Below are 26,878 nucleotides of genomic sequence, written 5' to 3' on the forward strand. Positions count from 1 at the left end.
GCTGTGCCCTGGGGTCCCGGCTGCTAGGTCAACTTCCTACTCTAGCTCTGCTCCTTCCTGGGTGGGTCCCTGGAATGGAAAATGGAGAGGGGACCGCAGTGGGGCCCGGAGCTGGGTGGTCGTTTGAATCCAGCTCTGCCACCGCCTGCCTCGTGTTGCCCTCTCCGTACCTGGTTTCCAACCATGGGAAGGGGAAGCTGCACGTGCAAAGGCCCTGAGGTAGGACTGAGCTTGGTACACAGCTAGGAGGTCCCGACCACTGCAACAGAGTGAGTGAGGGGGAGACCAAAGGGGTGAGGGCAGGGAGGGGAATGGGCCGGCATCGTGGTTCTTCCCAGGGCGGATGGGAGCCAGGGAGGCTTTGGAGCAGGAGCGTGACAGGGTCTGAGTCTCATTTTGAGAAGCTGCCTCTGGTTGTGGGGTAGAGAGGGGAGTATGGGGGGCCAGGGAGGCAGCAGGGGTTGCTGGAGACCTAGGCTGGGGGGGATGGGGGTTGGCAGGAAGTGAGGGGCTGGGGCTCATGGGGAAGCACAGCAGAGGGCACCTTGCCTGCTTCACACAGCGCAACAGGGCAGACCAAGAACTCTAGCTGATCTGGCCATTGAGGAAGGACCCCCAAGCCAGAAAGCTGGATCAAGCCTTTCCTGAACTCCAGCCAGTTGAACCCAGCCTCCCTGAGGAAGGGGAAGGGGAAGCTGCAGAGGGTGTGGCTAGTACTCCCAGGTCCCGGGAGGCACAGAGAGGGAGGGGTAGGTGACACCTGCCAGGAAGGGAGGAGCACACGGGGTCACCTGTTGGGGCATGGGAGCTGGGCGACTTCACAGGCCTCCACAAGGCTGGGGAACTGAACCCCAGTGGGGACAGGCAGGTAGGCAGTGCGGGGTCCAGGGTAGATCTCGACCCGGGAGCTGCCTCCCAGGCTAGGGCATGGGGCAAAGCCAACACGCTGTGCCTCTGTTTCCCTGCTGAACCAGGGGGAGGCGTTAGGAGGGTTTGGAGCTAGAGATGTCTGTGCCTCCATGTGTGTGCACGTGGGAAACTGAGGTCCGGTGGGGAGCGGGGCTGTTCTGAGGCTTCAAGTGGCTCCGGACCCTGACACCATGCTGGGGGTGTTGGGAGTGTTGCGGGTGGCGGCGGAACCAAAGGATGGGCTGTAATTTCAGTCTCTGTGAAGATAAGGGGTTGGGAGACTCTGGCTCCCAGGCTCACAACCCTTTTGGTCCTGCCAGGCCCTGCCCCTTGGACTGGGCCTCCCACCTGCTGGTGCTGCCGAGAGTGGGCAACGTGCCCTGGGACGATTCAGGATTTGGGGCAGACCCAGAAACTCCCTACCCGAGTTCAGCCCCCCCCCACTCTTCTCTCTCCGCCCTGTGTCACCTCAAGCCCTGGGAGCACAAGGTTATCCGCACGTCCCTCACAGGGAGAGCGAAGCGCTGAGCTCAGCACTGATTCAGTTCTTCATTGGTCCCTGCATCTTATTAAGCTCCTACTGCATGCAGCTTTGGGGGACCCTGCAGGAGACTGAGAGAAGGAGAGGTCAGTTCCCCTCCCCTCCTGCCAGGTGGGGGTTAGGGTTAGGTGTGGACAGCAGGGGCAGGATGCTGCCCTAACCCCAACCCTCAGGGTTCTGTCCTGAGCAAGTGAGTACACAGCTGGTGCCTAAGAGGGGTCAGAGGGGTGCACAGGCCAGGTTGTGGGTCAGGGAAGACACACTTTCCAGGCTCCCTGGCCTCCCGCCAACCCCACGGAGGGCCCATAACCTCTACAGTGTGAAGCCATGTTCAGGTGCATCTGGTGACACTGATGTTTATTAAGCACCTACTGCATACCAGCCCTGGGGGTTGAGGCTAAAACCTCACTGGGCAGGCTCTCAAAAGACATTGCTTGGATGAGAGCAAAAGTCTGGAGTTGAATCATCGCTTTGCTTCTTGGCTGTGTGTCCTTGGGAGGCTCACTGCCCTCTCTGGGCCTTTGGGCTCCTGGGAGACTCCAATGGAGGCTGGTGTGAGAAGCACCTAGAAGTCCCAGGATGGGATCATTGACTTTACAAGCCCAGGATTGGGTGGCCAGGCTGGTGGATGTCCCATCCTCTGTGTGCCTGTCCTGGAGCTACAGAATAGGGCTCGGTGGGCAGGAGGGTGCAATGAGGGCTGCCCTGATCAGTCGAACAGTCTTGGCCAGGAGGTTACACACTTCTTCCTCAAACATGTTTGATGCATCCTTCCTATGAACTCCTATGCATCCTTCATGGCCCAGCCCGGATGCCCCCTTCTCCCTCAACCCTTCCTGGTTGCTAGGCGGAGCCTCTCCCCTTCCTGCTGTGGCTCCCTTGGTCCTGGAGGAGGCAGGGAAGGGTCCCACTGTGCAGAAAGGGAAATGGGCTCAGAGCAGGAATCACTTTCCTGTGTGGTTTCCAGCTGGAAAGAGACAGGCCTGAGACTCCAACCTCATCCAGCCGACAGCAGGGGCGGGCGGACCAAGGTTGACCTTCTCTCTCTCTTACAGGGTCTTGGCGGCAGAGACCACATCCCAGCAGGAGCGGCTCCAGGCCATTGCAGTGAGTTCCTCCCACCCTGGGACAGGGTGACCTGTGGGGGTGGCAGACGGGACTGGGGTCCCAGGGGCACCCCTCACTCGGCCTGGGACCCAGAACCAAGGCGTGCTGAGGGGCACGGTATTTGCTTTGGAAGTTCGAGTCCCACTGACACCTCCACTCAGAATGAAAATGAGCATGGAGACGCCCAACTCCTGTGTCCCTTAGGCCACTGGCCCTCCCTCCGCCTGTTGGGTGGGGGGGAAACTGAGGCTGGCGTTTAGTAGAGCCTTGCCCTCACCACTCAGGGAGATAGGCTTTGGGGGTGGAGCTCAGATGTGCTCCGGTGCTGGCTGCCTCTGCCTGCGGGACGCAGGGTTCCCCTGGGTGGGGCTTCAGGCAGGTGTGCTAGGGTCTCTGAGGCCCCCACACTGACCCCTCGTCCCCCTCAGGAGAAGCGGAAGCGGCAGGCAGAGATCGAGAATAAGCGCCGGCAGCTGGAGGACGACCGGAGGCAGCTGCAGCACCTCAAGGTAGGGGCGGGGGTGGCCCCAGAGGGCGGCTGCGGCGGGGCAGAGGTGGTCCCGGCCCGGCCCTGACCTGGACTCCTGCCACCCAGTCCAAGGCATTGCGGGAGCGCTGGCTGCTGGAGGGGACGCCGTCCTCAGCCTCAGAGGGTGACGAGGACCTGAGGAGGCAGATGCAGGAGGACCAGCAGAAGGCGCAGCTCCTGGAGGGCTCCATCTCCAGGTGGGTGGGCAGAGTGTGTGGGCCAGAGCCCTGGCCCTGACCGGGCAGCAGTGGGTGGCCTGTCAGGGCCGAGGGATGAGAATCGCCCTTTCGCCCCCCGACACCCGCATCTGAGCAGATGTGTGAAGGGCGTGGACTCAGGGAGGCGCCAGGGTCCCTGAGGATGGGAGTTGCCAGCACTGGCCTCCCCCGGGGCTTCCTGGCGCCAGCCCAGCTGGCTCGAGCCCTCCCTGCTCACGCTGGGCGCTAGCGGAGGCCACAGAGGCCGCGGCAGCTGGGGCTGCAGGAAGCCCCGGGGAGGGGCAGGATGGGGAACGTGGTCATCCTGTGGGGCTGGTGGGACACAGGCCTGGAGTTTCTGGCACTCGGGAGTCCCCGGCTCTGCTCAGGGCCAAGGGTCAGGGCGAAGGGAAGTGACGACCAGAATTCCAAGTGCCTGCTCTGGCCACGGAAGAGGCCCAGGGGGCGGAGGACTGCCCAGGTCACGTGGCACGCTGGCCTGACCCTGGACGCCCAGCAGGCCCAGCCTGGCCACTGCTGGCTGCTGTCTCTGCTCTGTGGTGTCCCCACCTCCACCCCGTCCTGGGGGTACCTTGGGCTGGGACTTCTCTCCCTGAGTAGGGGGACTTAAAGGCAGGGGTGGGTGGGGGCAGTTCCACCTCCGTGAGCCTCAGTTTCCCCAGCCTTGAATAAGCACCATCTGTGTGCCTGACTGGCCTTGGGTGCTCGGCCAGAGGCGGAGCAGAGCCGGTCCTGGCCCTGGGGCAGGGTGGGTCTGCTGGGAGATGGGCCCATGCCAGGCGGGTGCAGGGTCAGGGGAATCATGGGGCTCGCTCCATCCATCCCTGCTGGGCACAGCCCCGGGGTGGCAGGCTTGGCATCACAGTGGAGGGGTGGTGGCCTCACTTTAGCCTGATTGCACTTTCCTCCACCCCAGGGCAGCCACTTCTCTCCCACCCTCCTTTTGCCTGCTCAGGGGCTCTGCCCAGACACCTCCTCCCGGAAGCCCTCCAGGCTGACCATGCTTTTCAGTCCTTTACTTGGGGAGAGGGGGACAGGTGTCCGGCCCTGTGTCCTGCCTGCCGACCTGGGCCCACCTCTGGGAGCTGCCTTTCACGCTCCCACCCTCACCAAAGCCAGTGGCTGGGATTTAATATCCCGGTTTTGTTTTTGCTGGATCTGTCGGTCCTGTTATCTTCCAGTACTTGGAAAATGACACGGTTTTCCACTCTCCCTGGAGAGATAACATTTCCTGTGAAAACACATGAATTCCAGTGGAAAAGAAAGGAGGGTTCATCTGAAACAAATTGGGAGGTTTGAATCCTGGCACCATGCTGGTGGGCCATGTGACTTCTTCACTCTGTGCCTTGGTTTCCCCCATCGTGAAGGGGTATGGTGAGAAGACCACACAGAAGTGTTAGGAAATGCTCAGTACTGGCAGTTGTCCCACAGAAAGCCCCAGGATAGGGCTGGGGATGTGGACGTGCCCGGTGAGTTCTCACCCACACGCTCGCCTTCCGCAGGCTGGAGAAGGAAATCGAGGTGTTGGAGAGTGGGGACGTGGTCCCTGCTGCTGTGAAGGAGAACGCGGCAGCCCCCAGCCCCGCCCGGGCACCGGCCCCCAGCCCCACCAAGGAGGAGCCCAAGGCAGAGGTGGTACTGAACTCCCAGCAGGTGAGGAGAAGGAGGTGGGTCCCAGGGCGGCCTCCCAGTGAGACCTCGCCCTGTCCATGTCCTTGCTGGTGTGGCCTCGGGGGCAGCTTGCATGGGAGCTGGTGCTTGCGTTTATGTCTCAGCTGGGCCACTCCCCAGCTGTGTGACCCAGGACAGGTTGCGTTCTGTCTCTGGGCCTCAGCTTCTCCATCTGTAAGATGGGGGAGCAATCAGCGCACCCCTCTGCTGGGCATGTCTCGAGGGTTCAGTGAATGCGTGGACAGTGAGCACTTTATACGAGACCTGACACCAAGCGGTGCCACCTACTCACTGCTGCTGCTGCTATTTTGATAGAGCCTGTAAACACACGTCTCCTTGTCTGATCTTCCCAATGGCCCTTCAGGGGTGAACAGTATCCCCGTTTGAGGGACATGGAAAGCCCAGGCCCAGAGAGGTTGAGAGACTGGCTCAAGGCCACACAGCGGAGTGGTCTCTGGTGAACTTACCCACTGATTCGGGAACTGACGTCTGCGCCAGGCTGTGTTAAAGTCAGACCCTGGGCTGGGCACGGTGGCTCACGCCTGTAGTCCCAGCACTCTGGGAGGCCGAGGCGGTAAGATCTCTTGAGCCCAGGAGTTGGAGGCTGCAGTGAGCTGTGATCGCACCACTGCACTGCAGCCTGGGCGACAGAGCGAGACCCTGTCTCTATAAAAATACCAGACCCTGTAATTCTGGGTGCCACTCGCATGGTCACCACAGCATGTTAATGTGAATCCAGAAGTGTCCCAACCGTGTTTGTTGTCTTCGGGGCTCAAGGGTCCCTGTGGGGTGTTGCTGGCATCTGGAAGCATCTGATTCTCAGGAAGGTGGCCCAGGCTTCCTGGAGGATGTGGGTTTTCAAGGTTGAGTAGGAGTTCTCTAGGTATCTTTCACTGAGGGTAGATTGAGCGTGGACTATGTGCTGGCATGGGAGACCCAGCAGTACACAGACATGGTCCCTGCCACACCCTGGGGGAGAGACAGGCCCCTGCTGGGTGAATGACGCAGTAATTTCAGGGAGCAGCAAACCTCCGGTGACATGATGGAGAAGGGGGATTCACCCAATGTGGTCAGGGGGCTGGGCACAGCGGGGGAGGGGAAGGGGAGGCTCGTGGGCGGGGCTCTGACCACCCAGGGCCAAGCTGGGCTGGACGGGAGACAGCATCTGGGAGGAGGTGACGGTGGTGCCTGGGTCCAAGGTGACCTGCAGGCCCTGCTGAGGGGGGTGCACAGAGAGGGGGACCCCTGCGTTTCTATCCTGAACCCTGAGAGAGACAGGAAGCAGATGCATCTGGTGTCACCTGCTGCGCCAGCCCCTTCCCAGCAGGTGGGGAGCCTGGTCCGCAGGAGGACGCCCTTGACCCCTCCTCTTCTCTTTTGCAGACCCCGGTGGCCACAGCCAAAGGTAGGCACGTGGGGCCTCTGCGCCCTCTGGTGGCCAGAGCGGGGATGGCGGGCGTGGAGGGTTAGGGTTAGGGTTAGGGTCAGTTGCAGTTGTTGCTGTTCAGTAATAAATAACAGTAATAGCAGCAATGATTCATTGTTATCGTGCTTCTCCTTGAGTCCTGGGTTTGGGCCTGGGTCACGCCCAGCGCTGTTCACCATCCCTTCCCTCAGTTTCCACAACATTCCTGGGGGAGGAACTGCAGCATTCTCAGTACCCAGGGGGGAACTGAGCCTGGCGGTGGGCATGCCCTGGGGAGGTCCTGCCTGGCTGTATCTGCAGGCCCTGGGTCTGACCCCCCCCTCACGTCTCTGCTTCAGGTCCACGTGCTCTGACAAAGGCCTGGCCTGGCCTAGGACCAGGCTCTATTGAACAGGACAGGGATCCCACGCAGGCACGCCAATGCGGCACAAAGCACAGACAAAGAAAACAAGCAAAAGTTTGAACACTGTGACCCATTTTATGCACACTCTACACCCAAATTATTGCAGGTAGATGATACATGTTTGCCAATATTTCACATCTTGACGACATTTAAATATATATTCTTGGCTGGGCACAGTGGCTCACACCTGTAATCCCAGCACTCTAGGGAAGCTGATGCAGGAGGATCACTTGAGTCCAGGAGTTCGAGACCAGCCTGGACAACTTAGTGAGACCCCGTCTATTAAAAAATAGAAAAATTAGCCGGGCATGGTGGCTCTTGTAGTTCCAGCTACTGGGGAGGCTGAGGCAGGAGGATCACTTGAGCCCAGGAGTTGGAGGCTGCAGTGAGCTGTGATAATACCATTGCACTCCAGCCTGTGTGACAGAATGAGACTGTGTCTCAAAAAAAAAGGAAAAAAGATAAGAAAAAAAGAAATGTATATTCTTAGATTAGATATCATAGCTTATTATATATTGTTAAGTCGTTAAGTATAAGAGATTTGTTACATGTAAATTATATCTTAAGAACATACGTTAAACGTGTGTGTTTGCACATCACAAGCAGAGAAGGAGAGAGCCACCAGCTGGGATTTGCTGTGGTGCCTGGAGTGTCTCTGGCCTGATTGTTGTGTGTTAATTATTCATGGGGAGAGTGTCTCCTTGTCTTACTGTAGAATTAAAAATTAATAATTTGTAAAAAAAATCCATGCAGGCTTCTCAGGGATTTTGTGAACACTGTTGGGCTGAGAGACGAGCATGGACCGTGGGGGCAGGTGTGTGGGGGGCCCCGGTATCTGGGGGGTCTGGATGCATGTGTGTGAGAGGGCATTCGGGTGTCTGGGGGGCCCTCACGACCATGTCCCCTCTGATCTCCTCTCTCTCTCTCCACCCCCCACCTCCCCCGCAGAGAAGCGAGTCTCTAACACTCCGGTGAGGACGGTCGAAGGTTCCACCATGATGAAGGCAGGTGGGTTAGCCCCCAGGCTCCGGCCCCCAAATCCAGCTGCCACCCAGCGCTGTACCTCCGTCCTGGGGGAGCTGGGGGAGTGGGGGTGATACAGACCCATCCACAGCAGTGTCTGGTGGGGGCTGTGGCTATGGGGGGTGGAGGCTGGACCGAGCCAGTGGCTCCGAGGCTGGCCGGGATGCCCCACTGCTTGGGTGCCTTGGTCACACGCAGGCCCACGCTTCCCTGAGAAGACGGGCCCTCACGCATGGTGGCTCTAACCCAGTGCCCCTCGCGGCTTTCATTCCACCTTAACCTCAAGGCTTGCCGTGCGTGTGCGGGGGGTGCTCACGCCTGAACACGCTCGCTGCAAATCCTACCTGCTCCACCATCCTTGGGCAGCAGGACTGGCTGCCTCGGGGGAGAGTGAGCTCCCGGTCCCTCGAGGGGACCAAGCCAGCTCTCTGGCACTGCTGCTCTTCTCAGGAGCAGGGGAAAGTCGGCGTTAGTGCTGAGTCATGCAGGGTGCGAGGCCAGGGTTCGAGGCCCCTCTCTCCGAGTCACATGTGGTGCCTCGAATGTCTCCACCTGCTGGAGGGGTGCAATTGTACTGACCTTACACCCAGGGCTTGGCATAAAACAGGAGCAATGATGAAGATAAGTTATAACTGCTGTTTTTGGAGTGAGTTGGAATAGCAGAAAACCAAGGAAAGGAAGCAAAGACAGATTGGGGCTCCCAAGGGAGGGAGGGCCAGGTCTCCTGCATGGCCCAGCAGGGTGGGGGGGGAGGGGGTTGCCCCAGGAGGCAGGAGGTGGAGGGTAGCATCTCCCATGGTGGGCGACACCTTCAAGGCCCCTATGCCGTTAGACCAGCCCTGGCTAACACTGAGGCCAGGTGCCCCTGCTGGTCCCCTCAGCCAGTGACTTTGAGCAGTGCACAACCTGCTCAACTGTGTGAGCAGCCCTGGACATAGATGTCTTGGTGCAGAGGTGTTAGGCTGTACAGGGACATGGGATTGAATAACATTCATTCGTTCATTCATTCTAGTGCTTATTGAGCTCCTGCTGTGTGCCAGGCCTGGGGCACACAGCCTGGGGGAGCCTATACAATGACTTAGGGTGCAAAGTAAGGCAGAGAATGGGGAGCTGGAGGGAGGAAAAATTTAAATCACAGGCCTCATGGAAGGCCTGAGTTAAGAGGTGGCATTTAAGCAAAGACCCAAAGGAGGTGAGAGGGAAAGACGTGCAGATATCTGAGGGAAGTGTTCCAGGCAGAGGGCACAGCCGTGCAAAGGCTCTGGGGCAGGGTGTGCCTGGCGTGTTGGAGGCACAGCTAGGAGGCTGATGCGGCTGGAGCAGAGTGAGGAGAGGGAGAGGGAGGAGGGGAAGGTGGGAAGGGGACGGGGCAGGTTGTGCAGGAGGAGGGAGCTGGGAGCCATGGAGGGCTGTGGGCAGGGCAGGGACTCACCCGACAGGTGCTCATAGGCGCCCTCTGGTGGCTTCAGGGAGATCAGACCATGAATGATGCTGGGACACCAGGGCAGAGGGGACTGGGCTGTTCCGGAGGATGCTGGGGCCTGGCTGGGTGGGGACCATCCCGGGTGTTCTGAAGGTGGAGCCCCCAGAGTGTGCAGACGGTCAGGGTTTGGGTGTGGGAGAGACGGAGGGAGGCGGGGAGGACAGAGCTGTCTGTGGGGGCAGGTGCAGGGGGCAGATCGCGAGTGGGGTCTTGGACGCTTGAGCGTGGGGCTCCCGTGGGACAAGAAGGGCAGCCGTGGAGGTGGCAGTGGGAAGGAGTCGAGTCCAGGGTAAAGTCCAGTGGAGACAGACTTGCAGGCATCCTTGACACACAGTGGAGATGACAGCCGGGGCCTGGGCAAGGTCCCCGGCACAGAGCAGAGTCCGGGCGGAGCTGGGCCTGAGCCTCAGAGGCCAGCGGGAGGAGAACCGGGTGACCACGGGCCCAGTGGCCCCCAGCACTTGGCATCGCCTGTTCCTCCTAGAGCAGGCCTGGGCGGCCGCTGCTGGTACTCAGTCTCCGTGTGGTTTTGCGATAATGACTGAACGGTGAGATGCTGCCTCACGGGTAGTGACATTCATTTATCTTAAGAGGGAATCATTCTTTCTTCATGTCAACATAGCGTGATGTCCAGGTGGCTGGGGCAGACCTCGGCGGGGCAGAGGGAGATCGGGCTGGGGACTGCGGGTCTGCAGACGTGAGTTCAAATGTTAGCTGTGACCCTGGGTGGGGCGGAGCCTCCCTCGGACTTGCTGTGAGTGCTCTGAGGAAGCAGGAACAATGAAGGCTTTCCAGGTGGCGGAGACAGAACCGGCCTTAGGAGACCAGAGCTGGGTGGCCCAGTGGAGGACGGTGTGCAGAGGGTGGCGGGGCAGAGGCTGGGCCTTGAATGCCAAGCAGAGGAGCTCAGAGGAGACGCCCTGGGCATTGTGGGGCTGTGGAGGGTGTCGCTGCTTGGCTCTGCGCTGCTGGCTGCCCCTTTCCCGGCTTGGCGGCAGCCCGGCGGGGGGCACGTGGGCGGGTGGGTCATGGGGTAACCCCGCGACTCTCGTGCCAGCCATGTACTCGGTGGAGATCACTGTGGAGAAGGACAAGGTGACGGGGGAGACCCGGGTGCTGTCTAGCACCACGCTGCTCCCCCGGGAGCCCCTCCCTCAGGGCATCAAAGTCTACGAAGATGAGACCAAAGGTACGGCAGCCCCCGCCCCTGCCCCTGCCCCACCAGAGGCCCCAGCCAGAGGCCGTGGCGTGGACTCAGCTTCTGTCCTCGCCCTTCCGTCCAGAGCTCCTGCATAATTCACTCCAGCCATTGCCATTGTGAGGAAGGCTACAGAAACTCGCAGAGGCGTACGGGACCCAGAGAGGGTCTCACAGGGTGGGGAGGGGGCCGGGGGGCGTCTCAGCTGAGAGGAGCAGGGGCTGGTTGGATGCACGGCGGGGTGTGGGGAACAGCCAGGGCAGGTGCAGACGTGGGATGGAGTTTGCTGGGGCCAGTGAGGAGCGGAGGGAGGGACTGTGTCTCAAGGGCCTTGGAAAGCCCTGAGGGGGTCGAGCCCCGACCACCGTGCTGAGATCCCATCTGGCTTTAAGGGCTCCTTCTGGCAGCCAAGAGGGGAACAGGCCATGGTAGAGGCCCCTGGGGAAGCCAGGAATCCCAGGAGGACCAGGGAGCCTCGCACGAAAGCCCCAAAGCCTCTCTCTCGATATAATTCACGGACCCTAAAATTCAGCCTTATAAAGTATACAATTCAGCAGATTTTGGTGTGTTTGAAATTGTACAGCTGTCGCCACTATCTAATTCCAAAACATCCTGTCACCCCAAAAGTAAGCCCGTCCCCAGCAGTAGTCACCCCCCATCTCTCCCCCAGCCCCTGGCGACCACAAAGCCATGTCCCATCTCTGCGGATCTGCCTGTTCTGGACATTTCCTATAAGTGGAGTCTCACACTGTGTGTCCTTCTGTGTGTGGCGTCTCTCACTGAGCACGATGTCCTCAAGGTCCATCCACGCTGTGGCCTGTGTCAGAGCCTCGTCCCTTTTCGTGGCTGAGTGACATTCCAGTGTGTGGATGGACCACGTTGGGTGTGTCCACTCATCCAATGACAGACATTTGGGTCGTTGCCACCTTTTAGCTTTGTGACGCTGTACAAGTTTTTATATAGATATATTAATATATTCTCATTTCTCTTGGGTGTGTACCTAGGAATAGAATTGCTGGGTCATACGATGACTCCATGTATAGCTTTTCGAAGACCCTTAAAACTGTTTTGCACAGCAGCTACACCTGCCATGTTCCCATAAGCGTGGACGAGGGCCCCAACGTCTCCACCCACCCCAGCACTTGTTATTAGCCATTATTGTACTGCCAACCTAGTGGGTGTGAAGCATTTATTATCGCACTGTGGTTTGATTCCCAAAGCCTTGTGTCCTTAGGGGCAGCTTGGGCCTCTGGAGTGCCCAGGGTTGTCTTAGGGGGGTGTCTCGTTACAGCCCAGATCCAGGGTGGCTTTGGGGTGTGGGCTCCAGCTCTCACCATCCCGGGGCCTCATCTTCCACACAAAGACCCCCACGGAGGCCACTCCACCCACTTCTGCCTTTCCCAGCCCCTGGGGACTCAGGACTTGCTGGACTGGACTCTGGTTGCTTAGCAACGGGAAGGTGATCCATTTCGATGGCAGCCAAGGGCTCGGATGCCTATCTTGGGGCAGTGGCCAATGGGAAACACTCGCTGGCTTCTGTGTGCCCAAGACACACCCCATCCTCTGGGCCTCCAGCCCAAAGTCAGTAGGAGCCCTTGAAGCATGGACGGCCTTCCCCAGGGGTTGGGAAATAGTGGGGAGAACTTTCCTCCTGGCTTGTTGCCAGGGACAGGGGCTCTGACCCTTGGTTGAGAGGAGGAGAGTCCCTGGGGCCACCTCTTTCGTCACCACCCCCCACCCCCAGTGTGGCCAGGACAACTGTGTTTCTAGAAGGAGTTTGCAGGACTGGTGTCAGACCACAGCTGAGAGTCCTTCCAGGGTGCTGATATCTGGTCCTTAGAGAGTCCAGCACAGCTCAGGACATGACAAATCAAAGAGACACAGATGAGTAAAGTTGGAGAAATTTGGGAAACCTATTTAACAAGATTGATTATATATATAAAACTCTACCCAGTCACAGGTAGGATATTTCCAGAAAGTGACCACGTCCTACGCTGCCAAGGAAGTTGTAAGGACTGTTATAAAGTTGATGTCTTATCCTCTGCTCCTTGAAATTAAAAAAAAAAAAAAAAAAAAAAGCCCTTGGCTTAACGTGGCAACCAATCAAAATGGAAATTATAAACTATTTATGCTTTAACAAGAACAACATAATCTAACCTGTGGGGTGCAGCCAAAGCAGAACTCAGAGGACAATGTATAGCCTTGATGGCACGTATTAGAAAACAAGAAAGACTGGGTAAAATGAATGAAACTTTAATTCAAGATCCACCAAATAAACCCAAAGATGGAAAAGTATCCGAATCCCTGTATCTTTGAACCTCCAGATCCCCAGGGTGGGTGGTATTTGTTCATATGAGAGAACAGACCTAGTCTGAAGGAAAAAGCAGGGGTCTAGCCCTGGCCAGCTACATGACTTCTGGCAAATAATTGCTTCCCTTCTCTGAACTTTCATTTTTGCTGTCTTTACAATGGAAAGAAATAGACCTACTTTGCACGGTGATCATGTGGCAGTTAGTTAGCTAAAGAATATAGAAATACAGTTGACCCTTGAACAACATGGGGGTCAGGGGTGCTGATCCCTGTGCAACCAAAAATGAACATATGACTTTTAACTCCTGCAGAACTTAACTACTAATAGCCTACTATTGACTGGAAGTCTTATCAATAACATAAACAGTTGATCAACACACACTTTGTATGTTATATGTACTATGTACTGCATTCTTACCATAAAGTAAGCTAGAGATGAGAAAATTTTATTAAGAAAATCAAAGGAAGGGAAAATACATTTACTATTAAGTGGAAGTGGATTTTCATAAAAGTCTTCATCCTCATCATTGTCACAATGAATAGGTGGAGGAAAAGGAGGGGTTGGTCTTGCTGTCTCAGTGGTGGCGGAGGAGGAAGAAAATCTGCATATAGGTAGACTTGCGCATTTCAAACCCATGTTGTTCAAGGGTCAACTGTACTTCAAAATGAAAGACAATAAAATCCCAATTCATTTATTTCCAGTTTTTCTTTTCTTTTTTTTCAAAGGCTAGTCAAGTGAAGTAGTGGGAGTGAAGAAGGAACAAAGGAATCTGTAACTCATTGTGATCAATTTGTTGTAAACACCAACCACTTGCACTCAGACCAGCCAATTGCCAGTTTTTCTTGATTCCTAATACATAGGGTTTTCTTGTGCCTATGCATTTTCCTCTGTGTACAGCGTTGGCTACATCCATAGATCCTAATAGGGAGCTTTAATTGTCAAGCAGTCCTACATGTGAAATCTAGTTTGTAATTTCCTCTTTAGCCTTGAGGATGAGCCTAGGCGTCCCTCCTGTCTGGGAACCAGCTCACTCTCCCTGTCTCTCCTCGCGCAGTGGTCCATGCCGTGGATGGTACCGCCGAGAACGGGATCCACCCACTGAGCTCCTCAGAGGTGGACGAACTCATCCACAAAGCGGACGAGGTCACACTGAGCGAGGCAGGGTCCACGGCCGGGGCAGCAGAGACCCGGGGGGCTGTGGAGGAGGCCGTGAGGACCACGCCCTCCCGGCGGGAGATCACTGGAGTGCAGGCACAGCCAGGGGAGGCCACGTCCGGCCCGCCGGGCATCCAGCCCGGCCAGGAGCCACCAGTCACAATGATCTTCATGGGCTACCAGAACGTGGAGGATGAAGCCGAGACCAAGAAGGTACTGGGGCTCCAAGACACCATCACTGCGGAGCTGGTGGTCATTGAGGATGCGGCCGAGCCCAAGGAGCCCGCACCACCCAACGGCAGTGCCGCTGAGCCCCCCACTGCTGCGGGCCCAGGGGAAGAGAATCAGGCAACTCCCGAGGCCACCACCAGCGACCCCCAGGACCTTGACATGAAGAAGCAGCGCTGTAAATGCTGCTTGATCATGTGAGCTGGCCCGGCCCCCGAGACCCCGGCCCCTGCCCCATTCCACAAACACCCACCAGCCCGGCCCCTCCCGGCACCTGCCCACCCTCCACCCACAGCCTCACGGGCCCCAGGACTTGCCGTGTTGTCACGTGTTCCTTCTGAGTTTCTTTCATTGGAAAGAGGGACGGGGCCCCGCCCATCACCACACCCCAACACTGACCCCAGCCAGAGCCGTGCACCTGCACCTGGTAGGAGAGAGACATGGACAGACCTCCTTTTCCTGAAACAAGGACCCTCCCCACCCACCCCCGTCACGGCAGCTTCACAGATGCGGGGTTCACGCCCAGCGTGGTCCTGGCGGGCATGACCCGTGGCCTCTGTGCTGCCCTAGGCCAGCCTGCCACCCTCTGGGCCTCCTGCCTGTGCCTTTCTGCCACCTCTGATGAGGTCTCTGAGGGGACACCCCGCCGGAGAGGGACCCAAGGAGCCGAGGGGTAATGGGGCCTGCTCAGGCCCTGGAAGTGGGGCTCTGTGGGGTTCCCCGGCAAACATGCTGGCCCCCTAATCTCGGGCAGTTGGGGTGAGGCTGTGCCTCCTTTGGGGCTTGAGGTCTTGGGATGGAGGATGGGCCCTTCTGGCCCCCCCCAAGCCTGATGTGCCCCCCACGCCCTCTATGGGCCCAGCCAGTGGACAATGGAGTCTGGGGCAGGGGAGCCCTGGAGACATGCCCCCACCTCGGGAGGTGTAGTACCCCTGGGCTGTCTTCTAGACAGGCAATTCAAGAGTCAAGGGACCGGGTGAGCTGCTTTTTGTCCTGAGCTCCTGACCCCACTGGGCCCTCCTTCCTCCTGGTGCTAATTTGGGGACCCCGGGGGCCACCTTTGGCCTCTTCTCCAACCTGCTTGGACCAGGATCCTGGGTCCCCCCAGCCACACCCCAGAGATCAGGCCCCGCCTGCCAGTCTGCTGGGCTTACAGCATTTCCGGCAGTGGAGGGAGGGACGCAGCAGCCTGGGACAGGAAGGCTCCCCCTGGGTTGCAGCAGGGGCCCAACCCAGCCTAATGTGAGCCTGCCCCTGGCCCAATATGAGCCTGCCCCTGGCCCAATGTGAGCCTGCCCCAGCCCTCTCACTGGAAGTGGCAAGGGGCTCCCCTCCTGGGGGCAGCCACACTCATCCCCAGAGGCACATTCATGCACATTCTCACAGACACCCTCTTCTCATGTGTTGGCTTTGGACAACCAGGCTCCATCTTGGCCCATTCCCTAGGGGCCTCCAGCCTGGTGCCCGGTGCCCAGGCCACCTCTGGGTCCAGTGACCACCTGCAGCTTCAGCAGGGCAGGTGTAGGGGCCACCTCAGACAGGAGCCTGGGTCCCAGTCTGAGCTCTGCCCCTGGGTGGCTGGGAGGAGAGGCCCTCTCTGGGGGTGACCTGGAACCCCTCCTCTTCCTCCCTGGAGTCTGCCCGCATCCCTCGAGCCGTGAGCCTTCGCTGAAGTGCCCTTGCCGCCCCTTTCTGCTTTTGATGTGTGATGAGGCCCCCGATGTTCTTGACTTTTTCCCAGAGGAGCAAATAAACAGCGTGAACAGCCCCAGTTCCTGGAGTTCTTGGCTTTCACCTGGGCGGGGAGGGTGTGGCTAGACCCCGGGGGTGGGGCCTCACCAGCCGGCTGGGCCATAAAAGGGGAGGCGAAGCAGGGTCCAGGGAGCCGGCGTTCCCTCTCCAGGCCTCTCCTGCACACGCTCACACCTTGGGCTCACCCGAGTGCTGTGGGGCGGGAGGCGTTGCTGGAGTCCCACCCTGCACCTGCACAGGTAAGGCTCGGAGGGGCATGGGGTGGGGGGTGGCTGCTGCCCGGTAGGACTTGCTTCCTGCTTCCTGTGGGGCCCTGGGCTTCTTCACCTGCCCCCGCCCTGCCCTTGGGCTGTGAGGCTCCCATGGCTGGACTCAGCCCCAGGGACAGTGGAATGGTCCCCGCAGACACCGCCCAAGCTCTTGATGACACCAGCCCCTGGGAAACAGGGTGCAGGGGGAGGCGTCTACGGGGCCTGCCTGCGTGCTTGGGGGGCCCGCCACCTGTTCCGTCTCGTGGTGTGGTCTTGGAGGAGCTGCTGCCCACCATAGGCTTTGGTCTCCCCACCCATAAAACAGGTTTTAGGAACCCCGGTGGGAGGCCATCCTCAGCCTGGGGGAGGATGGTTGTCCTCTGGGGCCTCAGTTTCCCCATGTGAGGTGGTGAGCGTGGTGGAGTGCATACAACAGAGGGAATGCAGGTTCAAAGCCCAGCCTAACCACTGGCCATTCTGTGCCCTTAGGCAGGACTTGAAGTTTTCTGTGCCTCAGTTTCCGTATCTGCAAATCAGGGATGGAGGGACTTGAAGGCTGGGCATCCCGGCAGCGTTAGGGGCTCAAGCTGTCATTCTGGGGTGGGCCTTTGTCCTGATGTGTCCTTAACTCCCCACTCCACATAGCTGGATTTGGAGCTGGAAGAAGAGTCTGAGGTTCAGAGGGGTCCCACAGCCAGCCAAGGGGCAGGTCAGGACAGAGCCCCACCCTGGGAGACTGAAGCCTGAGCCACCACTACTGTGTCCCCCACCCTGTAGACAGTGTTGGGCCCCGTGGCCCGACCTCCGCACAGATGCTGGGCAGCCCATGGCCCTGGCAGGTTCTCTGTTCCTCGACCCAGAACTGGCTTAAGGTTAGGGTTAGGGTGAATGCCTGGGGGCTTCAGTGTCCCCCTCTCTCCCTGAGGCCTTTTACTGGCCTGGTTTGGTCTCTACATGGAAGGGGCTTGGAGCCACTGCTGTGCTGCCCCCATTTCTCAGATGAGGAAATGAGGCTCAAAGAGTTTAGGGGGGATTCGAGCCCAGGCCCTGCTGAGCCCTCCCAGGGCCTGGTGAGCGTGGCCTGTCCAGGGAAGGGTGTGGCCCCAAAGGCTGGGCTGGGCCAGGTGGCACAGGGGTCTGCGGGCCAGCCCCTCCCACCACAGGAGAAGCAGGCAGCTGTGGCCCCGAGCTGCTGTGTGCCCCTGGGCAAGTGGTGTGCCCCTCTGAGCAGCACAGGGAGGCGGTGGGAGGCCCAGGTGGCTGCGGCAGCGGGGGAGATTTCAGGCTGAGCTCTGGCTCCAGGGGCTGGATGGGGGCTCTGAGCCCACGGCAGGCAGCCCAGGGCCTGGCGCCTGCCCTGCCCAGCCTGGTGTCGTCTTTCTCCCTCCTCGCTTGGACTTTGTTTCTTGAGTCCAGGTGGGGCTGAGAGGAAGGGGACACCTGCTTCCACTGGGTGGGGCCTCTGTGCCCTGGCAACCTGGCGAGTGGGCGGAGCTGGGAGGCCTCTGTGCCCATCGCCAAGTGGAGCTGAGGCTGGGAGACTGCCGGGGGCCGGTGACGCTGGGGACGGGGGCTGGTAAGGCCAGGGGCTGGGGCTGGGGTCCTGTGGGGTGGGGTCTGGCGAGGCTGGGGCTGTGTTTGCCATAGGGGGGCCGTGTTCATGGGGGGGCCGTGGGCCACTGGGCCTGGTCTTCTTTCTCTGGGGGGGCGCAGAGGCCCCATCCCCACCCTCCCCCGGCCCAGCTGGGGTCTCAGGCTGGGGAGTCGCCACTCCACACCCCAGGCTGGCTCTGGGGCCTCGAGGTCCATGCCCGAGCCCCCACCCCTGGGAAGCAGAGGCCCCGTCCCCGAACCTTGTGGGAGCTTCAGTTTCCGCCCCAGGCCTTGGGCCTCAACCCCCTGAGCCCTGGGCCAGGTGGACCCACCCACAGCCAGAGCCCAGAGGCCCCAGGATTCTGCAAATCCCAGGGACTTTCGGGAGATGCTTGTGGGCGCCGGCCAGGCCCCAGCTTGGGAGGCTCTTGGGCAGTTCCCCGGGGGCTGGGGTGCAGTTCCAGGATGTGGGAGGAGGGGCAGGCTGTGTCCAGGTGGGAGCAGCTTCCCTCCACCTGGGGTTCTGGGGCTCTGCCTGGGCGCAGCTGGGGTGGGTGGGGGGCTCCACCTATGAGCCATGCAGTCAGGGCAGGGCTCAGCCTAGGTGTGGGGCACTGGGCAGGGGCTCAGGCTGGGACCCCAAGGGGCCAGGGTGACTCCAACCATGGGGGGCTCTGTCCTGCCAAGAGCCCAGGGGGGCAGGAGTCCAAGGGACGGGACAGAGGAAGCCCTGGTCCCTGCTCCTGACCTGCCCTGTCCCAGTCCCAGCCCCTGCAGGGGGCCTTTGCCCTGGGCGGGCGGCCAGTGGCGTGATGAGGAAGCAGATATGTGGCACCAGGGACCATAAACCAAGTTTCAGTCAGGTATCGGGAAGGTGCAGGGTGGGGCGGGGCCGAGTGGGGCCAAGCAGCCCAGGGGGCTTCCTGTAGGAGGCAGGAGGGCTCCTGTTGGAACCTGTTACTGTCATTCCTGTGTGACCTGGGGCCAGCAGCCTCCCCTCTCTGGGCCTCAGTTTCCTCTGCTGTAAACGAGGCCTGCGGCCTTGAACCCGAGGCAGGGCCGTGAGCTCCACCCACCCCGTGGTGAATCACCTGGGAGGAATGAGCAGGGAGGAAGCGGCGCCCCCACCCTCGCCCTGCCCCACCAGGAACCGCCGCCCACTGAAGGCTGGACGGGCGGTTGGTGTCTGCCATAGGTCCTGAATCCTAATGGGCTAAACATGCATCCGCTTGCTCAGCAGACACTCCAGCTGTCACCGGCACCTGCACTCCCCCGGGAGCCCCCAGTGCAGGGATGGGACTGACTCCTGCCCAGCCCTTCGGGGATCGGCGCAGGGCCGCCAAGGAGAGGTCTGGGCAGGGCTGTGTTCATCGCCCCTTGGGATGGAGGCTCGGCTGGGTCTTAAACCCAGTTGGTGTGAACGCAGAGGATCCAAGTAACAGCTCCGGCAGAACCAGGAGCAACAGGGTTGTTTTGGAAGCTCTGAAGTCCCTGTGCCCTCAGGGAACCTTCCTGTCCTCAGTTGTCAAAGGTGATGCCTAACACTTGGGTGCTCCGTGCAGGCCCCAGCACGTAAGGGACCTCAGTGATGGGCTCTGGGGGAGGGACAACGGGGCAGGCTTCCTGGAGGAGATGTCCCTCCCGGGGGCCTCGAGGCCGGGAGCTGTGAGTGCAGGAGGAGGTTGAGTTTGGATTTTGTACCAAGGCCAGACGGTGCCCTCGAGCACCTGGGCCGGGCGTGAGAACTGCATCCTGAGACCTCAGGAGCACAGGGGTGTGAGGGCAGGGGTGCGAACTTCCAGAAGGCTCCCGGAACCTGGACCCCTGGGAGAGTGCCAGGGACACTGGGTTACGGTGCCACCCGGAGGCTCTGCAGCCCCGCCCGGGCCCAGCGTGACAAGGTCCAGGGTGTTCCCCTGCCCGTCCTGACTTTATGGTGTGTGGCGGGGGTGAGGGTGTTGGCTGGAATGAGACAAGGCCTCCAGCTGCGCAGGTGTAGGGAAGAGATCAGGACGTCAGAGCTGGGAAACTGGAGCCGCTGCCAGTCACTGCCCCTCTCTGGGCCTTAGTTTCCCCACCTGACATTGCTCAGCAAGAGGCCATCTGGAAACGTCTAATGAAAATAATCGGCCGGACGCGGTGGCTCATGCCTGTAATCCTAGCACTCTGGGAGGCCGAGGCGGGCGGATTGTTTGAGCTCAGGAGTTGGAGACCAGCCTGAGCAAGAGCAAGACCCCATCTCTACTAAAAATAGAAAGAAATTATATGGACAACTAAAATATATATAGAAAAATTAGCCAGGCATGGTGGTGCATGCCTGTAGTCCCAGCTACTCGGGAGGCTGAGGCAGAAGGATCGCTTGAGCCCACGAGTTTGAGTTGCTGTGAGCTAGGCTGACACCACGACACTCTAGCCCGGGCAACAGAGTGAGACTCTGTCTCAAAAAAAAAAAAAAGAAAGAAAGAAAGAAAAGAAAAAGAAAATAATCCCAGAAGGAGTCTCAGCAGGAGCGTGGGGCAGACAGGGAGCGTGGCTGGGTGAGGCGGACCCATGTGGTTACCGATTCTGCCTTTGAGGGGCTGGAAATTATTTCTCCCACCATGTGCACCGACCCGGGATGTCCCTTTCTTTTTCTCCTCCCTCAGAGCACCCAGAGGCCTCCACACCCTGAGGAGATGGACCGAGTGACCAGATACCCCATCCTGGCCACGCCCAGCGTCACCGGCCTGGTGCTCGATGGGGACACCCGCTACACATTCCGGCTGGTGGGCGTGGGACCCGAGGCCGGCAGCTGGGGCCAGAATGAGCCGCAGGCATGGCCCGCAGCCGGGGAGGCCCGGCAGGATGCGGCGAGGGCAGGGGTGTCCTGGGGCGTGCAGAGCTACGGCATTAAGCCAAAGGATGAGGAGGACTTGGAGATGCAGGGGTACCACCGGGGCACCAGGGACACCCTCTCCGGGAGGCCGTGGAACCTGGAGCGGGAGCGCTGGGCCGTCATCCAGGGCCAGGCGGTCAGGAAGAGTGGCACAGTGGCCACGCTCCAGGGCACCCCTGACCAGGGAGACCCCCGGCCCCCTGGCCCACTGTGGCCCCCACACCCAGAGGAGGATGCAGTCGACAGGGAGCAGATCGACTTCCTGGCCGCAAGGCAGCAGTTCCTGAGCCTGGAGCAGGCCAACAAGGAGGGCCCCCAAAAGCCCCCAGCCAGAGGGCCCCCCACACGTGCCCGGCCGGGCACCGGCCAGACCCCCAAGGCCTCCAATGGGCCCCACCTGGCCAATGGGTCTGTGGTCCCCCTCAAGCCACAGGTGAAGGCGGCGGTCGGGGCAGAGAAGCATCCCCAAGGTTCGCCTGCATGGCCCAGTGTCCAGGTCGGGGGCGACCAAGCGGACTCCCCAGAGCCCCCCAAGGAGACGCCCATCGAGCGGGAGATCCGCCTGGCCCAGGAGCGCGAGGCGGACCTGCGAGAGCAGAGGGGGCTTCAGCGAGCTGCCGGGCACCAGGAGCTGGTGGAGATCCGCGCCCACCCACTGCTGACCAGGGTGAGCCTGACCGCAGCACCTCGGCGGGACAGGGGTCACCCATCTCTCTATGTGCAGCGTGACATGGTGCAAGGCACGCAGCGCGAGGAGGACCATCGGCGGGAGGGCCTGCAGGTGGGCCGGCTGTCCACATCCGACTGGGTCCCTGAGGATCCCCAGCCTGGGCTCCAGAGAGCCCTCAGCTCGGACGCCATCCTTGGCCCCATCCCAGACGCCCGAGCAGCCGACCCTGCCCCAGAGGTGAGGAAGGTGAACCGCATCCCGCCCGATGCCTACCAGCCATACCTGAACCCCGGGAGCCCCCGGCTGGAGCTCTCAGCCCTCGGAAGTGCATACAGCAAGCCAAGGGACCTCTCCGCGGAGGAGGCCAAGGCTGTGGCCTCTCCGAAGGCCGTGGGGTCCTGGAGGCATCTCTCAGAATCCTCTGGAAAGCCCTTGAGCACACAGCAAGAGTGCCCGAAGCCCTCCTGGGGACCCCCACCAGCCGATGGGGGTGTCGTGCGGTGGCAGTACTTCCACCTGCGCCCCCTGCAGTTCAGGGCCCCAGATGTGCCCCAGCAGGCTGAGGCCCCCCACAGCTGGGACTGGGAGGGGCCCAGGGGCCAGGCGTGGAAGTTGCAGAGGTCCCAGTCGTCAGATCTGCTGGAGAGGGAGGTGGAGAGCGTGCTGCGCCGGGAGCAGGAGGTGGCGGAGGAGAGGAGGAACGCTCTCTTCCCTGAGGTCTTCTCCCCGAAGCCCAGGGAAGGCTGTGACCGATACTCCAGGAGCTCCTCCCAGGCATCCGGTGAGGAGGGGCCCTCGGGAAGGCAGCTCGGCCGGGGGGGCTCAGGTGGGAGCTGAGGAGGGTGGAGAGGTGCAGATGGAGGATGTCAGGAGGGCTGGCATTGGGGGAACATCTCCCCCTAACCTGTCCACTCCCCACCCCTCCACTTAAGCTGTAGATTTTGGAGACGGCTGTCGACTCCGCATTGAGGTTTTTGCTTTTAAATTCGGGTGCCTTGTTGTTAGGCGCATAAATGTTCACAGACATTTTACCTCTTGGTACATAGCTTCTTCTTGTCAATATGAAATAATGTTTTCCTTTTTTTTTTTTTTTTTTTGAGGCAGAGTCTCACTGTGTCGCCCAGGCTGGAGTGCAGTGGCGTCATTACAGCTCACTGCAGCCTCCAACTCCTGGGCTCAAGCAGTCCTCGTGCCTCAGCCTCCCAAGTAGTTGGGACTACAGGCACCACCAGGCCGGCTAATTATTCTAGTTTTAGTACAGATATTGCCCAGGTTGATCTCAAACTCCTGGCCTCAATCGATCCTCCCGCCTCAGCCTCCCAGAGTGCCGGGATCACAGATGTGTGCCACTGCACCTGGCCTGAAATAATGTTTTTCACCTGGCGTGGTGGCCCTCTGTCCATCCCCTCATCTCCCTAACTTCTCTGGCAGCTTGGTCAGAGACCACGTCCCGAGCTGTGGTCTCCCCAGGGTTCTGCCCTCCCAATGCCCCCTCCTCTTCCTGCCCCCACAGGCATCACGGGCAGCTACTCGGTGTCCGAATCACCCTTCTTCAGCCCCGTCCACTTGCACTCGGGTGTGGCGTGGACGTCAGAAGATGAGGTGGACGACACTCCCGTGCGGAGAACTAAGAAGGAGCACTGGGTGAGTCTGGCGCCGGCCCCCAGGGCCCACGCTGAGGTCCAACGGCCCCCGGTCGAGGCTGCGGTGACCCAAGTGTGACCTGTGTTCACGCACTGTCTCTCTCACTGCCCTGCCCAGGACTGTGCCTCAGTCGCCCCCCATGTTAAGTACAGAGAGATAACTGGGCGTCTCTGCGGCTCTGGGCTTCTGCTGTCAGAGGCCACGTAGAGGGGTCTTTTTCTCTACCATGAGGTCATCAAAGGACAGGCTCTGCTCAGAGGAGGACGGTGACAATCTGTCATCACTGTCACCATCATTATTTGAATGTGTTTACTATTTTCACCTTTATTTATTATTAATATCTTCATCTGCGCTACATGTGTGATGTGCCACGCGTCCACTCAGGGCTCAGCACAAACCACAGCTTTAGCCCCTCAGTGCCCTCATATGCCCAGGGTCATGCAGCTCACAACCCTGGCCTGACCCCAAACCCCACCTTGGTAACCAAGAGGCCACAGCCCTTCCTGGGCTCCCCCTGGACACCACAGAGAGGGACACGCACCCCAGCCTCCCTCACCTGCTGCTCACAGCCCGACCTGGGAGACTGGACGTGGACCAGTGACCGGGTGCAGGTCTCAGCCCTGCCACTTGCTGGCTGTGTGGCCCTGAGCAAGCTGCTGCCCCTCTCTGGCCCCGGGTCTCCTCCTCCATAAAATGGGACCCTCTCTGACCTTCCTCGAGAGGATGAAACAGGGTCATGTGTGCCAGGCGCTTGGAGCAAGGCCCGGCCACAGTCAGAGAGCCACAGATGCCGCTGTCTTTGTTATAAGGGAAATATAATCATTGGGAATGTTGGGCAGAGGCTGCACTGCAGGGAACAGCATGAAGGAATAGTGTGGTGGGTGGCCTTGAGTCTGGGGTGATCATGGGCTATTTGCAGCAACTCTGTGGGCAGGGAACGCCTTCCCTTCTGCCACACGTGTTTACGGAGGTGATGGGTGTGGAGTCCTGGGCAGGGCAGGAAAGCCCCAAGCTGACTCATTCTTTCCCCACAGTACGCCGGCATCAACCCCTTAGATGGCATCAACTCGGAGGTGAGTGCGCTCCTGGAGGCAAGGGCTCAGGCCTCCCCCTCCAGGTCCAGGCATACAGGGACTGTCGAAAGCCCCTGTCTCCTGAGTGTGGGGACTGTTGTGGTATCTTCTCAATTGCTACTGTCTGCCTGGGTGGATTTTGCTGTGATCTGCTCATGATGCCTGCCACGGTGTGGATTAGGAGAAAGGTCCAGGTGCCACCTCTTTACCAGGTGGTGAAGGCTTTGGGGCAGATTAGATCCCAAACAAAGTCACTCACTTTGAGAGAGGGAGGCATCTGCATGTGTATAGAAGCTCAGCTCCCCTAGTTGATTTATGGAATACGTTTGTGGCCCTCCTTGAGCTGAATCCAAAATGCCAGACCCAGGCGTCTTCCCTGCCATGGAATGCAGCACGAGTTACCACACTCCTCGCTCACATTACTAGGCATAGAGGGGCTGAAACCGAGGAGGGGATTGTGCTACTTTACCCCTGTTCTAGGCCTATGAGATGGCAGTGAGGGGAGATGTCTGGGGGTGCTTGGGACCCTGATGGTGGACTTAATGCCCCTCGTGCAGATCCTGGAAGCCACGCGGGTGACCCGCCACAAGAACGCCATGGCGGAACGCTGGGAATCCCGCATCTACGCCAGTGAGGACGAGGACTGAGCCCGGGGACGGGGAGCCCACCCTCCTGCCCTGACCCCCGTAGGAACCGCCAACCCCATCCCCCAACCCCCCGCCCCACTGTAGCAGATAGACCCTGTTTAAATCCACAATCTGAGAACCACAAATCTCATGCCAACAATCCCGTGGCGGATGCGTTTGGGGCCGGAGGGTTTTCTTTTCCATTTTTTATTTTCCTGGAGAAATGTTCTACTTTGGGGGTCTACAGCTAGGGATGAAATGGGACTCCTGCCAATTCTTTCTGCTTGTGAGACTGCCAAACACTTTGGGGTCCGGGAAATAAGGAGATGCCAACGTCAGATGTGGTTTGTTTCTGCCCATCGGAGGGTGGAGCAACCGGCTGGAAGAGAGATAGCCGTACTGGCACCCGAGCTGCTGCAGGTCTGAGGAATCTGGATCCAAGAGGGGAGACTTCGGGAAATTCAGCACCTGAGGAAGGAGACCTGAGCCTCCAGGACTGGGGGCCTCTGTGCAGCCCTCGAACTTCTCCTTGATGTCCCCAGCAACACCTGGGGGCATAAGCTCTGACATCAGTGGGGTCCGGGAGCAGGGTCCTCCTTTGCCTGGCAGATAAAAGGCTCCATGTGGGGGCTGAAGGGGATCTTTCTGCCCCACCACAAACTGTCTGTGTCCGCCGTGAAATAGACCTGGAGTGAGCTGCCTGCTGCGATGAAGCACCGGAGCCTCCCTGTCTGCATTTTCTGGGTGACATTGGGCCCTACCCCACTGGGCCACGAGCCCCACGATGAGCTGTTGGGGCCATGTTCAGCGTCCCCAGCGTCTGGCATGCAGTAGGGGCTCAGTTCGTGCTTGTTGAGTGACTAAATCGTGAGTGACCGCCTCTGTTATGCCGGGCCCTGGGCCCAACCTCCCCCAACCGCTCACTTGGTCCGTGGTGGCACTTGGAGCATTTATTAAGCACTTGCTGTGTCCTCAGCCCACTTGGCGGCAGGGGAGGCTGGAGGGGTCATTAATTGGGGTCCACGTGTATACCAGGCTCACACCCAGGGAGGCTGGGTCCTGCTGGTCAGGCTGTGGATGCTGGACCCGTGTGGCCTCAGGGGATTCCTTGACTGGCCCCTGCCTCAGCTTCCCCTCCACACACAGGGATAATGGTAGGAAGAGGCAGACGAGCTGGTTTATGTGGAACTGTCAGCACAGGGGGCACTGACATCAGATTTGGTACCTTGTGGCAGGAACATGTCCTCAGATCGCCCCCAGAACAGGCTTCGGCCCCCAGGGTACCCCGGCCCCTGCTGGGAGCAGCTGGCGTTACTCATGCCCTGGGCGGCCCAGCCGGGCCTTGGCTCCGCATTGCCCACTGCTGCAGGGAAAACTGCGGCAATGGCTATTTTAAGAAATCCATCTTTAGGGAGGCCCACGCCAGACCCAGGCAGGCAGATGTGGGCCCAAAATAGCTGGGGCAGGGGCGGGGCTGTGGGGGCCCCAGGCCAGCCAGGGAAGTGGGTGGAGGGGCTGCATCTGGACAGCGCAGAGACGGAGTGAGGAGGCAGGGCCCCCGTCCCTGAGGACACCCCGGTCTGATGGGGGAGGCAAGGTCTATATCCATAGGTAGAACCCCAGGAACTAAGTGTGGGGCTGGCCGTGCCTCCTGCAGGAAGGAGGGGCCTCAAACACACTCTGGGGTGGGTCTCATGGCTTCTCCACCACCTTCCATCCCATCTTCCCGGGCGCCCAGTCCCATCTCCTGTCTCTCTACTGGGAGGATGTGTCTCCACTAGCCAATGTGACAAATCACCACAAACCTTGAAGAAACACACATTTATTACCTGACATTTCCGGTGGGCAAAAGTCTAAAATCAGCGTGTGGCAGGGCTGGTCCCTCCTGGGGGCTCCAGGGGAGGACCCGTCTCCCGCCTTTCTCAGCATTTAGCTGCCGCCAGCGTCCCTCAGCTCGGGGCCCTTCCTCCCCCTTCAGAGCCAGCAGTGCAGCGTCTCCCAGTCTCTCTGCCTCCAACCCTCCTGCCTCTTCCTGGGAGGACACTGTGCTGATACTGGGCCCCCGGGTCATCCAGGGTGACCTCCCATCTCAACATCCTTAACCTAATCCCATCTGCAGAGTCCCTGTGTCCATGGGAGGTGACACACCCACAGGCTCCAGTTACCAGGATGTGGACATTTTGGGGGCCATT

General features: G+C 59.7%; 2 protein-coding genes across 7 annotated transcripts in view; both read left to right on the forward strand.

Annotated features, from left to right (window-relative positions):
* The window catches only part of PALM (paralemmin), a 24,073-nt gene extending 8,100 nt beyond the window's left edge, over positions 1-15,973 (forward strand). For 3 of the 6 annotated variants that reach the window (XM_045542338.1, XM_045542333.1, XM_045542347.1), the window contains exons 2-9: positions 2,506-2,557; positions 2,986-3,066; positions 3,153-3,283; positions 4,807-4,957; positions 6,359-6,380; positions 7,753-7,812; positions 10,368-10,499; positions 13,874-15,973. In XM_045542338.1, coding sequence (XP_045398294.1) covers positions 2,506-2,557; positions 2,986-3,066; positions 3,153-3,283; positions 4,807-4,957; positions 6,359-6,380; positions 7,753-7,812; positions 10,368-10,499; positions 13,874-14,403 — 1,159 coding nt within the window. In that variant the 3' untranslated portion in view covers positions 14,404-15,973. Of the gene's footprint in view, positions 1-250; positions 270-2,505; positions 2,558-2,985; positions 3,067-3,152; positions 3,284-4,806; positions 4,958-6,358; positions 6,381-7,752; positions 7,813-10,367; positions 10,500-13,873 lie in introns of those variants that run through there. The other 3 variants (XM_045542361.1, XM_045542352.1, XM_045542371.1) reach the window with 2 other exon arrangements.
* A 73-nt stretch (positions 15,974-16,046) lies between these two features.
* LOC123632317 (mitotic spindle positioning) lies at positions 16,047-25,424 on the forward strand. Its single transcript, XM_045542446.1, has 5 exons — positions 16,047-16,193; positions 20,444-22,124; positions 22,857-22,987; positions 24,022-24,060; positions 24,618-25,424. The coding sequence occupies exons 2-5, from the start codon at positions 20,474-20,476 to the stop codon at positions 24,705-24,707; spliced, it is 1,911 nt and encodes a 636-aa protein (XP_045398402.1). The 5' UTR covers positions 16,047-16,193; positions 20,444-20,473; the 3' UTR covers positions 24,708-25,424.
* The last annotated feature ends 1,454 nt before the right edge of the window (positions 25,425-26,878 follow it).

Source organism: Lemur catta, chromosome 1 (assembly GCF_020740605.2).
Source record: "Lemur catta isolate mLemCat1 chromosome 1, mLemCat1.pri, whole genome shotgun sequence".
In the NCBI taxonomy this organism is placed as follows: Eukaryota; Metazoa; Chordata; class Mammalia; order Primates; family Lemuridae; genus Lemur; species Lemur catta.